The 17,295-nt window shown below is 44.8% G+C and overlaps 1 protein-coding gene across 1 annotated transcript in view; it reads left to right on the forward strand.

Annotated features, from left to right (window-relative positions):
* The window catches only part of TOP1 (DNA topoisomerase I), a 67,395-nt gene that overhangs the window by 15,670 nt on the left and 34,430 nt on the right, over positions 1-17,295 (forward strand). Inside the window, exon 3 of the mRNA XM_084296462.1 lies at positions 15,739-15,841. Coding sequence (XP_084152588.1) covers positions 15,739-15,841 — 103 coding nt within the window. The remainder of the gene's footprint in view (positions 1-15,738; positions 15,842-17,295) is intronic.

Genomic DNA, 17,295 nt, shown 5'->3' on the forward strand with positions numbered 1-17,295 from the left:
TTCAAGGTGGCACTGGTACTCGATGTAAAATTCATCTTTTTTAACAGAAGTATTGTTTTAACTTTGACTCTAACAGTATTTGTAATAAACCTTTAAAAATTTGTCTCAACGTAAATAAGACTGGCGGTCAAGAAGCCTTTAAAATATTTCTTTCCTAGCATTATAGCTGAGCCAGTCAGGAATTACTAGATTGTAAATATTCGTACCAGTTACCCTTGTTTCCTTTGCCTATTTCTGCCACCAAATGAGCAGGTGCAAAGAAATCTCTCAATTTTTCCATTGCAACACTCCTGCAAATAAGCTGTACCATTTTGTTTTCTCATTTCGGATTACATTAACGAGGAATAACAAACCCTTGAGTCCCTGTGGGTGCTTCTGTAGTGCTCGTAGTTCTTCGAGCATCTTTCTGAGCCTCTTACCAACCAACTTCTTAAAATACCTAAATGATGTCAGGCTTCGTGTTCAGGAAACTTGAAAAATAGTGCGATCGTGTTGCTGTAGCTGTAAAGCAGAACCTCTGAGATGATGGAAGTCATTAGTTAAGCACTTACATCTTGAAGTGCAGTGATAAACCAACCATTGAAGGCTCTGCACCTGCAGCATATTTCCTTCAGTTTGAACAGCTCATTTAGTGACTGTGATGGTGGAAACTGTTTGAAAGCTGAAAAAGGGAAGCTAACTTTCACACCTAGTTATTTCTGCGTTGGTAAAGACGGGTCTGCTGGTAAAATTGAGGAACAGGTTAACCAGAGGCAATTGGTTCTGTTCAGTTTTCAAGGATTACACTTCTCCCCTTTTAATAGGGTTTAGGCATGAAACAAATGGAGTAAACGTTTTTGTCCCATTCATAAGTCATTCGAGGCATTTGTGAGTCTTGTGTGTGATGCAATCTGAAAACGTTGGCTGTGAGTTTAATAAAATTTTGATAACCATCCAGAGATGCAAGCCATTCAGAAGGGGGGGGGAAGGGAGTAGAATATGTAGAGCTGCTTTTAATAGAAGTTCGGAGTCTATTAAGCATGCTGATCTGCAGTGACAGCTTACACTGGCGTTCAGTTACCTATGTCAGTGTGATTTAACAGCTGGCAGCTAGTGAGACATGACCTGTGTTTAACAAAACAGAATACCAACACGTAACAGGGATAAAATCAGTGACTGCAAGTTCCCTGTGTATTGGTTTAAATGGGAGGCTTCTGGCGGAGTGGGTGCGCTGCCTGTGGGAGCTCTATGTATCAGGCATGTAAGTATTGCCAGCACAGCCTTGTGCATTTTAAAACTCACAAGGAAGCTGCTGTCACCTGCACTGCTACAGAGGTGTCCCTGTGTCCCCGCTGCCTCCCTCTCAGTAGGCTCAGGAGCACTGCAGGCAGCGCGGAAATCTCGGCTGTCATTAAACCTTTCGTTTTTGACCTCTGCCTCCTGTGGATTTGGGCTGGCACCAGACTTCTTCTTGTGTGTTAGCAGTGGCGATGGCTCCTTAAGGCGGGGGAGCTGCGTTCCCTGCCTTGTCTTGAGAGTGGGCCTTGTGGCAGCGCGGGGTGACGAGATGTTTGCAGACAGCTGCGGGATTGAGCCTGGCGTGGGTGCGCGATCGCATAACTCGCCTGCAGAGCAGGCGGAGGTGAAGTGGTCTGAGTCCAGCCTGCGTGCCCCCTGCTGGGAAACGTGCTTGGAGGTGGGGGGCACCACGGCACCAGCAAACCCCCTGGCTGGGATCCGTGTGGGAGTTGCTTCTACAGACGGGAAACGAACATGATAAAAGACCAATCACTTCCTTTATTTTGAAATGAACTTTTTATAACACTGGCCCATTAGCTCAGCTTTGTGGGCACGATATTAGGCAAGTAGTAGGACAAATATTTAGTTCCAGTGCTTAAAGCAGCGGTACTGCTTGGCAGAGCCAACTTCAGCATCGTACCAGCCGCTTGCTGTCGTGCAGGCTCAGTGTGTACCGTAACACGGAGCACTACGGAGGCCTGGGGCTGTTCCAAGGGTGCTGCCACCTACAGCAGGCAGAAGACCAGCACTGGCCACAGCCACATCTCGTGCATTGCTGGTTAATAAAAGCCTTTGAACAATGCTATTAGAGCCTCTCTGAGGATGCTGGGCGCTGCTTGCACTGCTCCTGCGTGTACACGTGTGTGTGATGCTGCCTGCTGACAGGAGTCCTGTCACTGACTGCCGTAGGAGAAACATTTCAATGCCTCTGCTTGTTTTGAGCTGTGGGAATTTGGGTTTCGGGGAGCCCCTGTCCTAGGTCAGCCCCAGGAACATGCCAGCCCTGTCCTCATGCTGCTGGGATGAATGCTGGCTTGGTTCGAGCTGCTCTTGGGAAATCACTCAAGCGCTGAGGAAGTGTCAGGATTTCAGGGAATCTTTAAAGGAAAATAAAAACAAAACTCTTTTTAGTGAATCCAAAAATGCTGGTGATTTACACAGCCAGCGAGTGAAAATATTTTTCTAGTTGACACCATTTGCAGAGTAATTATTTCAGACAACACAGCTGTTTTCCTGCTGGCTAAGGCAGTTTTTAAAATTGAAACTTTACTTCTTATGCCTCAAAATGATACAAATCTCCTTATTTTTTAATATAGCTGAAGTTTCCATTATCTCCTCTAAGAGCTGGGAGTTAGTTTTCTCCTTTCTTCCTCCTGATTCACCTGTCTTGGAGGTTTGGCTGCATGCGGTAAGCAGCTGTTGGCTTTGCATTACAAATGGTGTTGTTTGCACCTTTGCTACTGGTACAGAGAGCAGTTGGAGGCAGGAGAACCTTCTGCTGGGGCACTGACTCAGCCTGTGGATGGAGCACAGTACGTGAAGTTCTCTGACTGCAGTGCGAATGTGTCGGGTTGCACCAAAACGTTTGCTTTGCTCTTGACCCAGTCTGCTGAGGTAACTGGTAAAGCTGCTCCCTGGGTGCTTTCTTGTCAAAAATTCCCAGAAAGGGTGATTCAGCCCACCTACGTGTGTCGGTGGTGCAGGCAGGAGCCCAGTCCCTGCACTCCTCACTGAAGAGCTAGGCTTGCTCCTTCTCCCACAGCTGAACATAACCTGGGCAAGATTCTCCAAGCCGTGACAGACCCGGAGAGGTTCAGCTCAGGAGGAGCTGAGCCTTTTTCTCAAGGAGCCGTGGATCAGCCGGTGCAGGCAGCAAGTGAGCCTGGGGAGCCTGGGCACAGGGGCCAAGCAGCAGGGAGCTCAGCGATGCAGCACAGCGTTCACATCCCTCCCGAGGGGGACTGCTGAAGTCCAGTGTGGTGTCCCCAGAGCTCTGCTGGACGAGAACTCCCGTTCAAGAAGCTGGAAGGGTCAGCTAGCGGGAAGATAAGGGTTAACAGAGCCATTTTGCTTTGAACCACGTTGAAGTAAGGGATAGGTTATCTTCTGCAGCCGCTGATGACTCCGAAGTCTAAACATGACGGCGTGTCGCAACTGCCCGGCCGCAGCGCGCTCCGGAGAAGCGAGGCAGAAGGCGAGCAGAGGCAGGAGCACCCCTGGGCCTGGCTCCCCAGCTGAGCGTGACCCTGGGCCGTTCCTTTGTCTCCATCTGCACGGTGCGGACACGGCTCCTTTGTCTCTTCCTGAGAGCTGACTGCGTGCGGCAGCGCTGCGTGGCAGCTCCTGTGCCAAGCCGTGGGTCCGTGCTGAAGGTTTGTTGCTTTCTGGCAATGGGATCAGTCTCCCTCGCATTATCCATTTGAACGCCCTTAAATTTTACTTTCTTTCATCATTTTGAGCTAGTTTATACTCCTGTATGCTAGACCGGCTCGTGTACAATCATCCAGCCCTTCTCAGTCCTTCCTGCTGTGCCGGTTACGTTACAGAATCACAGAATCACAGAATCACAGAATTTCTAGGTTGGAAGAGACCTCAAGGTCATCGAGTCCAACCTCCAACCTAACGCTAACAGCCCTCCACTAAACCATATCCCTAAGCTCTACATCTAAACGTCTTTTGAAGACTTCCAGGGATGGTGACTCCACCACTTCCCTGGGCAGCCTGTTCCAATGTCTAACAACCCTTTCAGTGAAGAAGTTCTTCCTAACATCTAACCTAAAACTCCCCTGGCTCAACTTAAGCCCATTCCCCCTCGTCCTGTCACCAGGCACGTGGGAGAACAGGCCAACCCCCACCTCGCTACAGCCTCCCTTGAGGTACCTAAAAAGAGCGATAAGGTCACCCCTGAGCCTCCTCTTCTCCAGGCTGAACAAGCCCAGCTCCCTCAGCCGCTCCTCGTAGGACTTGTTCTCCAGGCCCCTCACCAGCTTCGTCGCCCTTCTCTGCACCCGCTCAAGCACCTCGATGTCCTTCTTGTAGCGAGGGGCCCAAAACTGAACACAGTACTCGAGGTGCGGCCTCACCAGAGCTGAGTACAGGGGGATGATCACCTCCCTCGCCCTGCTGGTCACGCTGTTAACTGCATTTTGCACAGTGGGGAGGAAACGGATGTGAATTTGGAGAAGCGTGAGATTAGATGGTCTAGTAACAACCATTCGGTGTTAGGGGATCCAAAGGAAATCCCCAGGGAACCTACCTGCAGCTTCTATTTTATGCAACTTTTTTCCCCAAAGCTGATTCTTGTTTGTGTGTTCCCCGGCAACACGCGCTTTATGCACCCATCAGCCCTCCAGAGTCTGTCCTGTACACGTCTGTTAGCTAATTGGAATACACATTTGTAACGAGCCTAAGGCTTTTGGAACCAGAGAGGTAATGAAGCACAGGCTTGTAGCCATCCTTTGTTTGCTCCTATGTTTTGGATCTGATTGGGAAATGCAGACAGAGGCAGAGCTGACTTTGAAATGGGTCACTAGCTAGCTGCTACAGTTGTCTAGCTTTCCACTTTTCTATCTATTAGGACCCCTTCACTGACCCTGAAAAGTAATCCTGGGCTAGTCTGAGGTGGGAGGAGGAAGAATTGATGCTTAGGGAAAGCAAGACAGTGGCTGAACATGACAAGGACTAGGAGTGAAGCAGGCATATACCAAATAAACTTGGACGTGCCTCCAGCGCATCCTGGAGTATTCCTGAGTCCCCCAGTGCTCACTGGGTGGGTTTTTCCTTAGACCCTGCTCTGGCTTCCTGCTGTGCAGAGATGTGATGGGCAGTGCCTTCTGAAAATCAAAGCAAAAGCGTATCTTCAGTCTTGATGCTGCTTTAGAGATGTACATACAGTGCGTAGCTGTGCTTTTGCATGTGGGTTAAGACTTCTAAACCAACAGGACAAAATGCTGAACTATTTCTGCCCCAGTAAGGGAAGGGGTCTGTTACTGTGCACGCTACTCAAATTCTGAGTGGAGGAGGCTATGGAAAGTACTTCTACTCATAAAATAGTGTAAAATAGTGTAGCCATATAAGAATAAACTTTGCTAGGGACAAGAACAGGGTGATTCTTACCTTCTTTTCTTAAGAGACTTTCTTGACTTTCTTCTCTTCCATGCTAGGAGCTTTTTAAGCTGTGTGCTGATGCTGGCAGTTTTGACTTGCTGATCTATTTTATTCTGCTTGGTTAATGGAAGCATATTAATGGAGTTCATTCTCTGACTCTTATTTATGCAATTACAGGAGAATGTTTTACATCCTGGGAATCCCTGGAAACACATGTTTCTGTTCACATTGATTTTTTTTCATTTTTGAATGCAAATAATGGGTTGAAACTTCATTGTTGCCTCTCAGTCGGGAGCCCTTTGGCATGTGTAAGAAGCAGCTATTAATTTAGCCTTTCTCTACTGATCAAACTTGTATTTTCGTGCTTTATAAGGCTTCCCCACTCTTGTCCTTTGTGTAATGTGTTCTTGCAGTGATTTTCTGCTTTTCACTCAATGACTAAGATATGCTGCAGAACAGTCGTATGTGAACATGCCACCTTTTTCAGAAGAGGCCATGGAGAAGGCACTGACGGTTCGTTAGACTTGCTGCTGTCTGTGCTGTAGGTTTTCTGCAGAATACATTCTGTATAGCAATGTAAGGTCATCATCCCGTTGTACCACAGAGTGTCTTGATTATTTAAGCATTAATTGCTGATAATCAGAGAATTTAGTATTTCCCTAGCAGATGAAAACATTTGGTGCACAGAAACTGAGTGATTAATCCAGCTTGGAAAAAAAAAAATGGGGGGTTGCCTCAAAACAAGTGCATTGAAGAGTATCTGTCCTTCATTTTCTGAATAAGCTCTCACAGCATGTCTTGCTTATCTACCCAGCTTCTGCAGGTTTGTTTAGATTGATGAAATGCCAGCAGTGGCATTTGCTTCAGGTTAACTTCATTCATGTCCCTGAGGCTTCAGTCACACAAAATAGGAAAGATCAGTCTGTGGTTTGTTGTTTTTTTTTTCATTTTTTTTTCCTGGCCTCCTTAACCTATCCATGATAAGCTTTAAAGTTTTGGAAGGATACACGAGTGTGCAGCTCAGCTTGCAGACTTGGTGCTGTGCCACTGTGCTCTCTCCCTGTTAGCACTTCTGTCACATTGTTTACCTTTCTTCCTTAGATTGAAGTTGCCCTGGGGTTTCGGTGGAGCAGAAGGTGCGTTAATCTTGTTTTGCAAACTTTGTATTTTAAAAGCTGTGTAAGATCCTTGCTTGCATAATAAAACTTCACTGGAGAGAAAGTGGGACTTCTCAATAAGTTCATAGAAATTATTCTAAAGGACAGAGGCTGGAGACATTTCTTCAGCAAATTATCTATTTATCGGATTACAAGATTAATGAAGAATGCAGCAACCAAGGGGTCTGTCTTGTTCTGAAGCCAAGTATCCCAGCAAAATCCTTTTAAGGAAAAAAAAACACAATATCTGTCTGCCCCTCCGGTATATGTTGCCTCAAATAACTGAAAAGTATGGAGAGGGGCTGTGAGGTCATTGGCTTTACTCTTCCCATCAGAATTGGGCAGTTTTCAAGCTTTAGGAAGCAGAACTGCAGGATACCAAGTAGTGCGGTCGGTTCTGGCTCAGCCCAGATGTTTCCTTGTTGGACTCCTTCGTGAACAGGAGAGGAGGATGCAGCAGGTCTTTGTCTTGGAAGAACTACCCAGGAAAACAGGTCGACTCAAATCTACTCAGTGTTGATAAATGTTTTCATTTGAACCCTTGGAAAAGGGAGAACGCACTTTGCTGGAGTCGGTTTATTATTAAAGTTACTGTCTTAGGATGAACTGTTCGCTTATTCTGTTGTACTTTTCCAGACTCTGTTCTCAATGAAGCTTTCTTGTCTCTTTCCTCTATTTTTTCTCTCATGCGTTTGGAAAATAAATGATGAGTATATGAAGCTTCCAACCAAGAGCTGCTTTCCACTTGTGTTTAGTCAAAATTGATTTAGATGTTTGGCAGTAAAGCATAAAATTCATGTCTTACTATAGTTTATCAAGGAAAACAAAGAGGTTTCTTTAAGCATTGTTACAAAAGTGTCAGCCTCCCTGGACTGGTGCACCTGATCCAATGGTACGCCTGAAGCAAAGTAAGTCTGTGACAGCACAGCAACTATACTTCATTTGAATTTGACTTCAGAAAGGGTTTTGAGTATTTAGAAATAGCTTTGATATCTATTTAGAGTCAGAATAGGCTGTCTGTAGTGTACAGACACATCTGTGTAATAATAAAATGCAAAATATTATTGTGTAAATAGCACATAAAAATACACAACAGGCCAGAGAGAATCTGCAGCAGTGTTGATTGTGGAGATGCTTTTCAACACTGTAGGTAAAGGGTTGCAGGTGAAGTTGATTTTGAAAGGTGTAAATGTTCTTTTAATTATGGCACTCAAAAACGAGGAATTGGAAGCCCAGCAGTCTTGTTTTGCTGTCGTAGTGGTTTCTCTCCTTTCTTGGCACAAACTGAACGCCCAGTCCTGCTTCTTTCACTGAATGTCACGCTTAGGAAGCATTGCTTGCCCAAACTGTATTTCAGTAGAACAGATGATGATGTTCTGGTGAATTACTCTGATCGAGGTAATGGCTATAGGGGTCTCAAATCCTGATCTCGGTGTTTTAGTCACTTTCATTTCAGGACTCCAAATATTTTGCAGCCAGCTATTGGAGAAATAAAACAGCACAGCAAACAGACCTGCAATACCTTTCCAGGGTAAATGTTTTATGTGTATTCTGTAGTTGCGTAAATAGGGCCATTAGGCCAGTAAGTGACTTATCCAGTTTCACATGGGAAGTTTATTTTAGATTATGGTTTTCTGTTCCAGAGTATCATCCACAATACCATCATCTGTCTGTAAAACACCTTCTGGGTATGTTTTTTACTGCTTTTGAGACTTCTAGCTGCATACAGATGTTGTCCCTGATACCTGGATGCAATTCTGTTTTCTGTGCAATAGGTTTTCTTCCCCTTTTTTTCAGCTACAGCAATGACAATCCATTTAAACAAAGTCCAGAAGCAGTGTAATCAATTACTGGAACACCGTGATCATATTGTGACTTCCTCCAACTGCAATACAAACACTGTAGAAAAATATAAAGCTCTTCCACACTGGTCTCTGGCCTTGCAGAGAGGTATTGACAAATTAAAAGAGCTGGGCAATCACTAATTGCATGAAGCTTAACAAGACCAGGTGCCAGATTCAGCACCTGGGATGGGGTAACCCTGACTGTACGCATAGATGAGGACGAGAGGCTGGAGAGCAGTCCCGCAGAAAGGGATCTGGGGTTTCTGGTCAATGCCAAGCTGAATATGAACCAGCAGTGTGCCCCAGCAGCCCAAAAGAGCCAACCTTGTCCTGGGGTGCCTCAGGCACGACATGGCTAGCTGGGTGAGGGAAGGGATTCTCCTGCTCTGCTCTGCACCAGTGTGGCCTCACCTTGAGCACTGTGTGCAGTTTTGGGTGCCACAAAATACAAAGGACTTAAAACCATTAGAGAGCCTCCAAAGGAGGGCTACAAAGATGATGAAGGGGTGGTCTGGAAGGCAAGTTGTATGAGGAGTGGCTGAGGTCCCTGGGTTTGTTCAGCCCAGAGCAGAGCAGGCTGAGGGGAGGCCTCATGGCGGCCTGCAGCTCCCTCACAAGGGGAGCAGAGGGGCAGGCGCTGAGCTCTGCTCTCTGGGGACAGCAACAGGACCCGAGGGGACGGCATGGAGCTGGGACAGGGGAGGGTCAGGCTGGGGGTTAGGGACAGATTTTGCACCCAGAGGGTGGTCGGGCACTGGGGCCAGCTGCCCAAGGCAGTGGTCAGCACACCAAGCCTGCTGGAGTTCAAGAAGCATTTGGATAACGCTCTCAGACACATCGTCTGATTTTTGGGTGGCCCTGTGAGGAGCCAGGAGCTGGACTTGATCCTGGTGGGTCCCTTCCAACTCAGGACAGTCAATGATTGATCAGGAGGGATTATTGTATGTGCCTTTTGAAATCGTAAATCAAAACATGTAAATTCAAGTGACTTGCCCAATGCCATAATGAATCTGACAGAGAGGATCCCCATCCCCTGCCTCAGACTGTCCAGCTTCCAGTGTATGGCTGCCCTTGTGAGCCGTATGAATTCAGACGGATTTCTGCATCTCCACACAGTAGCTCCTTTCTCAGATGAATGGTTTATAAATTGACCAGAGCCTCACAAAGCAACCTTTACACACGTGGGATTGCAGGTGTTTGTTTAGGGAACCTGCCAACCACATCGCTATTCCTGTTAAAGATCTTTGATACTGCCTGAACGTTACAATCTTTCTACTTGCAAGTGTAATCTATATGTTGTCAAAGTTGCTCCAACACTAAACTGTTGTGATCTGATGCCTCAGGCAAAAGTACATGTTCTTTGCCAGGGATATGAAGAGTGTTTTAGACACCTTGAACTATGTTCACGCGTTTGAGCATTCACAGCCCTTCCAGGCATCATTTAACCAATTGAACCTTAATGAATCAAATGGTAGTCTTTTATACCCCATATATGGGAAATTAGAACTCAGAAGTAATGTGATTTAGCAAAATAAATGGTAACAAATGGTAAAATTTGACTTGTAAAACTTGAAGGTAAGAGGCCTTTTTCTGATCATCTACACTTCAAGATGACTGCTCCTGAGAAGAGCCTGGGAGGAGTAGAAAAATCTGTGAAATCATTTCATTGAGGTCATATGGGGTCTTTTTGCTTTGCTTACTTTTATGTCAGAACAAGTGAGAAGGAAATTAGGCTAAACTGTAAAATGCTGTAGTTGTGTAGTAAATGGTCTAAGAGGTGTTTCAGCTGTAAAGAGACCACCAATTTCTCAGGTGAGGACGGCTCTTGAGAATATTTCAGTTTGACCAGTTTTTGAAACTAATTCAGCGTTACTGAGTTGTCTCTTTAAGCTGCATGATTTCGCAGTGGAACTGAAGGGTTTTTTTTGTTGTTGTTGTTGTTTGTTTTTTAAGACTTTCTTCCCCTTTCCAAAGAAGAGACTGAAAAGTTGCATACGTAGAATCCCCCTGCTGTAACACAATACATCCTCTATTGCAATTGCAAAGGATTTCTTGCTTGTGCTTCAAATTTGAGATGGATAAAATTCCCGGTAACAGAAAGCACACCACACTCATATATACCAATGATGCTGAGAACTTCTTAAAAGGTCGTATGTTTCTCTTGTAACCTGTAACTAGTATCAAGGCACTGGACTCAGGGCAGAAATTTCAGCCCATTTTCTAAAGCAGAAGTGTCATGGAAGTAACAAGTAGTTAAAGTGTTGTTTTGACATGGTACTGTGACTTTCCCCCCTTTCTTCATACTATGTCTTCAGATTTGGAGACAGATTTCAGTTCCAAGAATCAAGTAAGCTTAAACTGCCATTTTGGACATCAGTGTAGGTGGTGCTTTGAACAGACAAAATATCAGCATACTTACTAGTTGAGGTATTTCTAGGCTGTCTAATGGAGAGAAACAAGTGGGGTATTGCTGGAACCAGAAGGAAAAATACAAAAATCCTTTATCCCCAAAACTTAGCAAAATATAACAGAAGAACAGACTGTTAGCAGAAACCTGCCTGTAAGCAGGTTGATAAGGTATTCAAATTGTACTTGAAAAAGCTTACAAGAACATGAACACAAAGACAGCTAATATGGAAGGCTAATAGATTTAGCTAAAAAAGCTACTGTTGATGAGGAGCTGGAGTTACCAGGTGTTAATTTGCCAGCTATCTCACTTAGTTTAAGAGAAATGAGAAAGGCCAGATTGTTGCTCTCATCCTTTTTTCAGCACTTGAAAAAGATGATCCTAAAGTGAACTGCCAACGATATTCTCCCAGATCATAATACTAACTGTACTGGCTCTTGTTGTACAAGAGCCTACGTCCCTCTATGCACTTTCAGGGTTTAATTAGAAATGTTGCCACAAAAACTGAAATATTAACGTAAGGAGTAGGCCTGCTTCCCTTCATAGTTAAGTAAACTTTATTGGGGGAGCGGGGAGAGAAAAAAGCTCAAAAAGATTTTAAAAGCAAACGAATTTTTCGTATGAATTAAAGGAGTGTAGTTCCCTGTACGTTGGTTTTGTGGTCGGCCCAGCCCGTTAAGGCTGGGGTCAGTCCTGCTGGGGAGGAGGCTCTGGCACGCTGCCTCCCCAGGTGCCGGCTGCCCGCCGCAGGAGGGCTTTCTCTTCCTGCAGCTCTCTTCTCATCATGCTGTAGTTAAATAGATGCCTGGCCTTTTACAGCTCTGTTCCTGGATAAAGAGTAAAACTGCACTGTTCCAGTAATACGTGTATACAAGTATTGCAAATAGGGTTATGACTCAGCCTTTCCCCAGAGACTTAATGGCGGGGGGGGAGGAAGACGACAAAACAGGGCCACAGACCAAAAGTGCTTAGAATTTCCCATCCCTAAATCAGGCGTCCTTGTAATTAAACAGAGTTCAAAGATGAATCAACGTACAGAAATGCAGAGCTGCTCGTGATTGTTGGAGGTGCAGAGGGAAAGGCAGGAATAGCAGGGGGACTGCGGTAATCTTTTGGAGACATACCAGGCTCGGCACTAACAGACAGGCATCCAGTGCCAGAGACATCAAGCTCTCTAGAACAGAAGAGATGCCAAACGCTCTGTTTGGGTTAGTGGATACCAAAGGGAGAGCCTTAGGGGTGGTGGATCCCTGCCCAGTGAGCGTAACCCCTGTCCCTACTGTAACCTTGGGGCTGGAGAGACTCATTGACTTCTGAAATCCTTTAAATGTCACACGGGCGTTTGGGCATTTGAACTTTGCTCACAGTAGATAGCGGAGTCTGCTGGTGCTCCTGGAGAAGCGGTCGCATTTATCTCCTTGTTTAGCGTGAGAGGGAGCAGACATCAGGAAAGACATAAAAGGCAGGAAACAAATGTAAATGTGTGTGATGGTGCCTGACCTCACTGCAGCTCATGTGAGGCTGGATCTAGTCAACTGCTGGTCGGCTGCAAGCTGGGGGAGAGTTACTGGAGGATGAAGGATGCTTTTAGGAATTGATACACTAAGCACATCAAAGAAGATACAGACAGTAGTCATGAGCATTTCCATTGATTGCTTCTGTATTAATTTGGTTTGCTGTGAGGAGCTCCATTGTGTTCTAAAGTTTTGTTCTAAATTCAGTTTTCTGCTGCCTGTGTAATGCGGTGGAGAGGATGTCATACTGGATGTCATACTGGTTTCTGTGCAGTGGGGACACAAACTGGAATAGCTGAACTTGTTTGGTCAGCCACCAAATAACCATCAATTTGGTCTGCTAGATAAAGTCAGTCTGGAAAAAAATATATGACATGCCATTGCGTCCTTCTTAGCAATCCAGTCTCCTGAACTACATTCAGCTTCACCCTCAAAAAAAAAAAAAAGAAAAAAAAAGAAAAGAAATCTGAGAGCTTTAATGCCTTCTGGTAATGTTCATGTGTCAGCTTGAGATTATTTAATAAAAGCTTTAGAAGTTCTCAGTCTTAACCTACCTTATGGCATGGTGTCAGAAAGCAACAGCAGCGAGTCTGAGTGCTAGGCAAATATTCCAGAGTAATTTAATTCTTAGGAGATGTGTCTGGGAGGTAGTATGCTTGCCTGCATGGAAGTACTGAATTTCACCTGTGGTCCGGTGTGTTGAGAGGCCCAGTACATATCCCGTGTTGCCTGCAGTCAGGTTAAAGCTCTCCCACCAGCTTTTCCCTTCTGCTTGCAAGACCACGCACACAACCTCCTGTTGCCCAGCCGCTATGGCCTGCCTTTTAGCCAGAACACCTCTATAAAAAGGCCTTTCTGCTACAAGTCTTTCAGCAATGGGAAGCTAGGGAAGACAAATGCCACTGAGCAGAGCTAGTTTAGCTTTTTTTTTTTTTTTTCACTCCTGTACCAGGCATGCATTGCCTGAAAGGAATGAGTTATTGTCAGCAGAGCAGAGGTTGCATTGTTGGACTCCAGTGACTCCATGGGTATGGCCCTAGAACTACTTCTCAAAAGCAAATACCAATTTCAGCTGGAAAGCACAAGTCAGTTGGAAGGGCATCTGGAGATGAAAGGAAAAGACTGTTCCGTTTTGTGGGGTTTTGCAAAAAATGATCACGTGGCTCTAAAGAGAATAGCACTGAATAGTTGCACACGTTTTCCATCGGTTTGTTGTTGGAACAAAAATTGTGTGTTGGAACAAAACTGTGTTGGTTTGTGCTCCCTTAAAAAGTGAGCATGTGGTAAAATGAGTGTGCATTCTATGTATAGCATCGTGATGTTTTTTCTAGTGGTTTACCTACTCATCAGGTGTCAATGGATGGCTGTTTGCTTCAGCCGGTGCTTTAGGAACTGGGGAGTAAACTCTGTGGAATAAAATGCAGGCAGTTTGCAAACAGCCTGAGCTTCCAGCTCCTGGCTAAATTGAAGAATCTGAAGTGTGAAATGTGCTGCGAAAACACTTTTGCCAGTGAAATGTGTGTTGTCCTGGTGGGAAGGAGAAGGGTACCAAGAAATTGCTTCTTGGCACTTCAGGGAGCGTAGGTGTCAGGTCCCGCACCGTTCGTTAGCGATTGCTGGGAAATGGGTTTTGTTGTTTGGGTACTTGCAAACTCTGAGCTGGTTATGCTCTAACGCCAAATGTTGCACAAATCCTGACGCATCCCTGGGTATCAAAGGACAGAAAATTCAGTCTTGCTCTTCAAACGTGTATGCGGTGTGTAGGGCAGCACTGGGAAGTGTTGCCAACTTTGGGAGGATCGAGGCAGAAGGCAAGTTGGAGGCTGCAACGTCAACGCTCGTGTGTTGGTTTGTGCTGTTTTACTGCAGGCGTCTGAGAGCAACACCTGAAGTTAGGGCAGCAGCAGGTTGCGAGCAGAAATGTGTGACGGGGGGGCTCCCCCCAAAAAACAGCTGAATGTTTTGGGTTTGTAAGCACCGGTGTCAGGTAAGGAGAAAAGTGAACTTGTGGCAAAAGACGTGCAGGATGAGGCAGTTCCTGGCTCTGCAATGCATTTCCCTTGTGACTGTGGAAATCCCAAACTCCTTCTGTTGCAGTTCCCTATTCTCATATGGGGGCAGTCGCCTTTTCAGAGGCGTGTTAACATCTTTACAATCAATTAATCATTACCACCTTACATCCAAGATCTGTGGTGGAAGTGCTGGCACTATTATCCGAAAGCGGTTGCCAAAGTCATCACAGCCTTTTAGGTATCCTGAAGAGCTATTTAATTTTAGTTGCTTGAGAAATGTGTATAAAATAAGAAAAGAAAAAAAAAAGAGAGAAGCTGAGGGGAGTGTTTTGGCATGGCTTACAGGAGTGACCTTGATTGTAGGTGGTTGCACCTTTTGTCCTGGGTTTGAGGTGCTAATTCAGCCTCAGCTCCTTCCTGATCTACTTAAAAAGAACATCTATGGGCCTAAAAATGCTTGTCAGTGCTTAGTTACAATTCCAGCTCTGTTGCTCTTTCGCTGTGGCGGATCTTGTTTTCTTTGGTGCTTTGGGAGGACCTCATTGTTTATTGCATGGTGCAGTTGTCACCGAGGATGGAAAATGTTACTGGAAGTAGAAATGGATACCACTAAAATTACAGTGTTTGTGTACGCTCACTTGAGTGCCATCTCCTATTTCTGACTCGTCACTTAAATTGGACCAGCCCTGACCTGTGTAGGTGGGTTTCCACCAGCGCGTGCTCATTACAGCTCTCCCGTTGCACTGTCTGGGCTCTGTTGTGGAAGGGAGGTAAGTGTCTCCTAGCGTCTCCTGCAGGAGAGGGCACGAGGAGAGAGTTCCCTGTCTGTTTTTCTTCCTCCATCTTTTGTTCTCCTCTTCCCTCATCATTTGATCTTTCCCTCGCTGCGTGCCTGTCATGCCATGTGGGCGTAAAAATAAGATGATTTTAAGGGGAGGGGGGGGGAGAGTTGGTACTCTTTGTCTAGACTAGATACTTGTGGAAATAGTGGCTACGTTTTAGATCCAGCAAGCCTAATGTTTCAGCTTTATGCTTGGTTTCTGTACCCTTGTAATCTGTTTGACATGAACTACTGACAGGCACAGGAAGGTAGGATTCCCATCTATGCAGAAAGATTCAACTTGCTGTAGCCATACTTAACTATTTCACAAAATGGGTTGTGTTTCTTCAGGATCCGTAAAGGTTTTAAAGATCATTGAACTAAGGACCGTATAAATGCAGCTGTTGCCAAGGTAAATTAACTTGTCCTGCAGGAACAATAAATCCTTTTAGGAGCTCTGAAAACTAAGATTTTTGTTACAAATTTTGCATCTCACAAAATACTGGAATGGGGTGGGGAAACATGCAGAGGTTCATGAGGGAGGCATGGAGTTTTCTCCCAACTTCATTGCTTAATTTTTTTTGCCTCTCTGCTTGCAGATTCTCACAAACACAAAGATAAACACAAAGACCGAGAACACCGGCACAAAGAGCACAAGAAGGACAAGGAAAAAGACCGGGAAAAGTCCAAGCACAGTAATAGGTGAGGAAAAAATTGACCAAACCCTCGTAGGTTAAACCTCTGTTGCTCATGCACTCTCAGAATTTACGAGTGTAGGTGATTAAAGTCTCAATTATGTAATTGCATGCATTTCTATATGGGTAGCTTAAGCTGTGCATCTTGCAAATGGGATCCGATATTTTTGTATATAAGATTAATGTAGCACAGTGTGACTGAAGGTGAAAACTAGTTTAACCTCATCTTCATGGAGACTGATGAATTTTGCTCGTAATCTTTTGTGTGTTTGCAATTGTTTGTCAGAAACGTGGAGCACTCATAAGTGTTGCTGTAAACCCTGCTGTTTTAGCATAGATGAACCTGATGTGACTACTCAGCCTCCTAATAATTAGTAGCATCTGGAAAAATGGTCCCCTGGAGTGATGGCAATGTCCTTGGCCTTTTCCTATAACGACTGAATATCTCAGCACTGTCAGGCAGCTTGTGGGGCAATCCTTTTTACATTTGCCAGGCATTATGAGCACATCTTAGCTGCTGGGTTAGATGATAAATCTGAAAGGATTGCCTGCTGGTTCGTCTGGTCTGAATGACAACTACACTGCCACTGGCTGGGGAATGTGTGTCACGGGACGCACCTGCAGTATCATCCACACTGAACATAAGATAAGCATTTGTTTACTCTGTGGTGATGGAGGGCACTTGCAGTGGTGCTGGGTGAGTTATAAGAACCAGAATATGCAGGTCTGTCCTTGGTGACTTGGTGTAACGCAGTGTGGGGCACACACGGGACATTAGACAGAGAAGCTTTCCTGGTTGTAACTCCTGATGTGCAAGTGAGTATTTGCAAATCAGGCACTGGAGGGTAAGTTTCTGTCCCAGCACTTGGTGAATGGCAGGGAGTGATTGTTATGGCCAAGCAAGTGTTATTAAATAATGGCTGTGCAAATGTGACAACACAAACTAAAAACAAATGAGTGGTCTGTATTAACAATTTCTATTAAGAAGCAATTTTAAAAATGAGTGTGTGCTGACCAGTGGGTTTGTTTTATTGTGGTCACACTTTTTCTGTGACCTTTTAAGAAGTTGTATAGCTTTCTTTAGTTTCTTCTTCACAAATAGATGACAGCAAAAAAAAAAAAAAATCTAGGCAAATTAAGTTGCAGCATTTACTGGCTTCCATGGCAAAGACTAAATGCTCTGGACGCATTGTTTGCACTTTTTTTCTCATGTATCTCTATTGCTTTTGTTCTGTTTTTTCTTATATTCAAGCATGTTCCCCAAAACTGATTTTGCCTCACATTTCCAAGTGCTTATTGCTTCACTTGGAAACCATTCTCCTGCAATCTTAGCAAAGTACATTCTTTTGTAAGGAGTAATGTAAGCACGATCTTTTCAAACTTCCAGAATTCATTAATGATTTGGCTTTCTCTGTGTAGGAGGTGGAAGGATATTTTTAACTGAAAGAAATATTTTTTTAC

This window comes from Netta rufina (genome assembly GCF_964035555.1).
Source record: "Netta rufina genome assembly, chromosome: 16".
In the NCBI taxonomy this organism is placed as follows: Eukaryota; Metazoa; Chordata; class Aves; order Anseriformes; family Anatidae; genus Netta; species Netta rufina.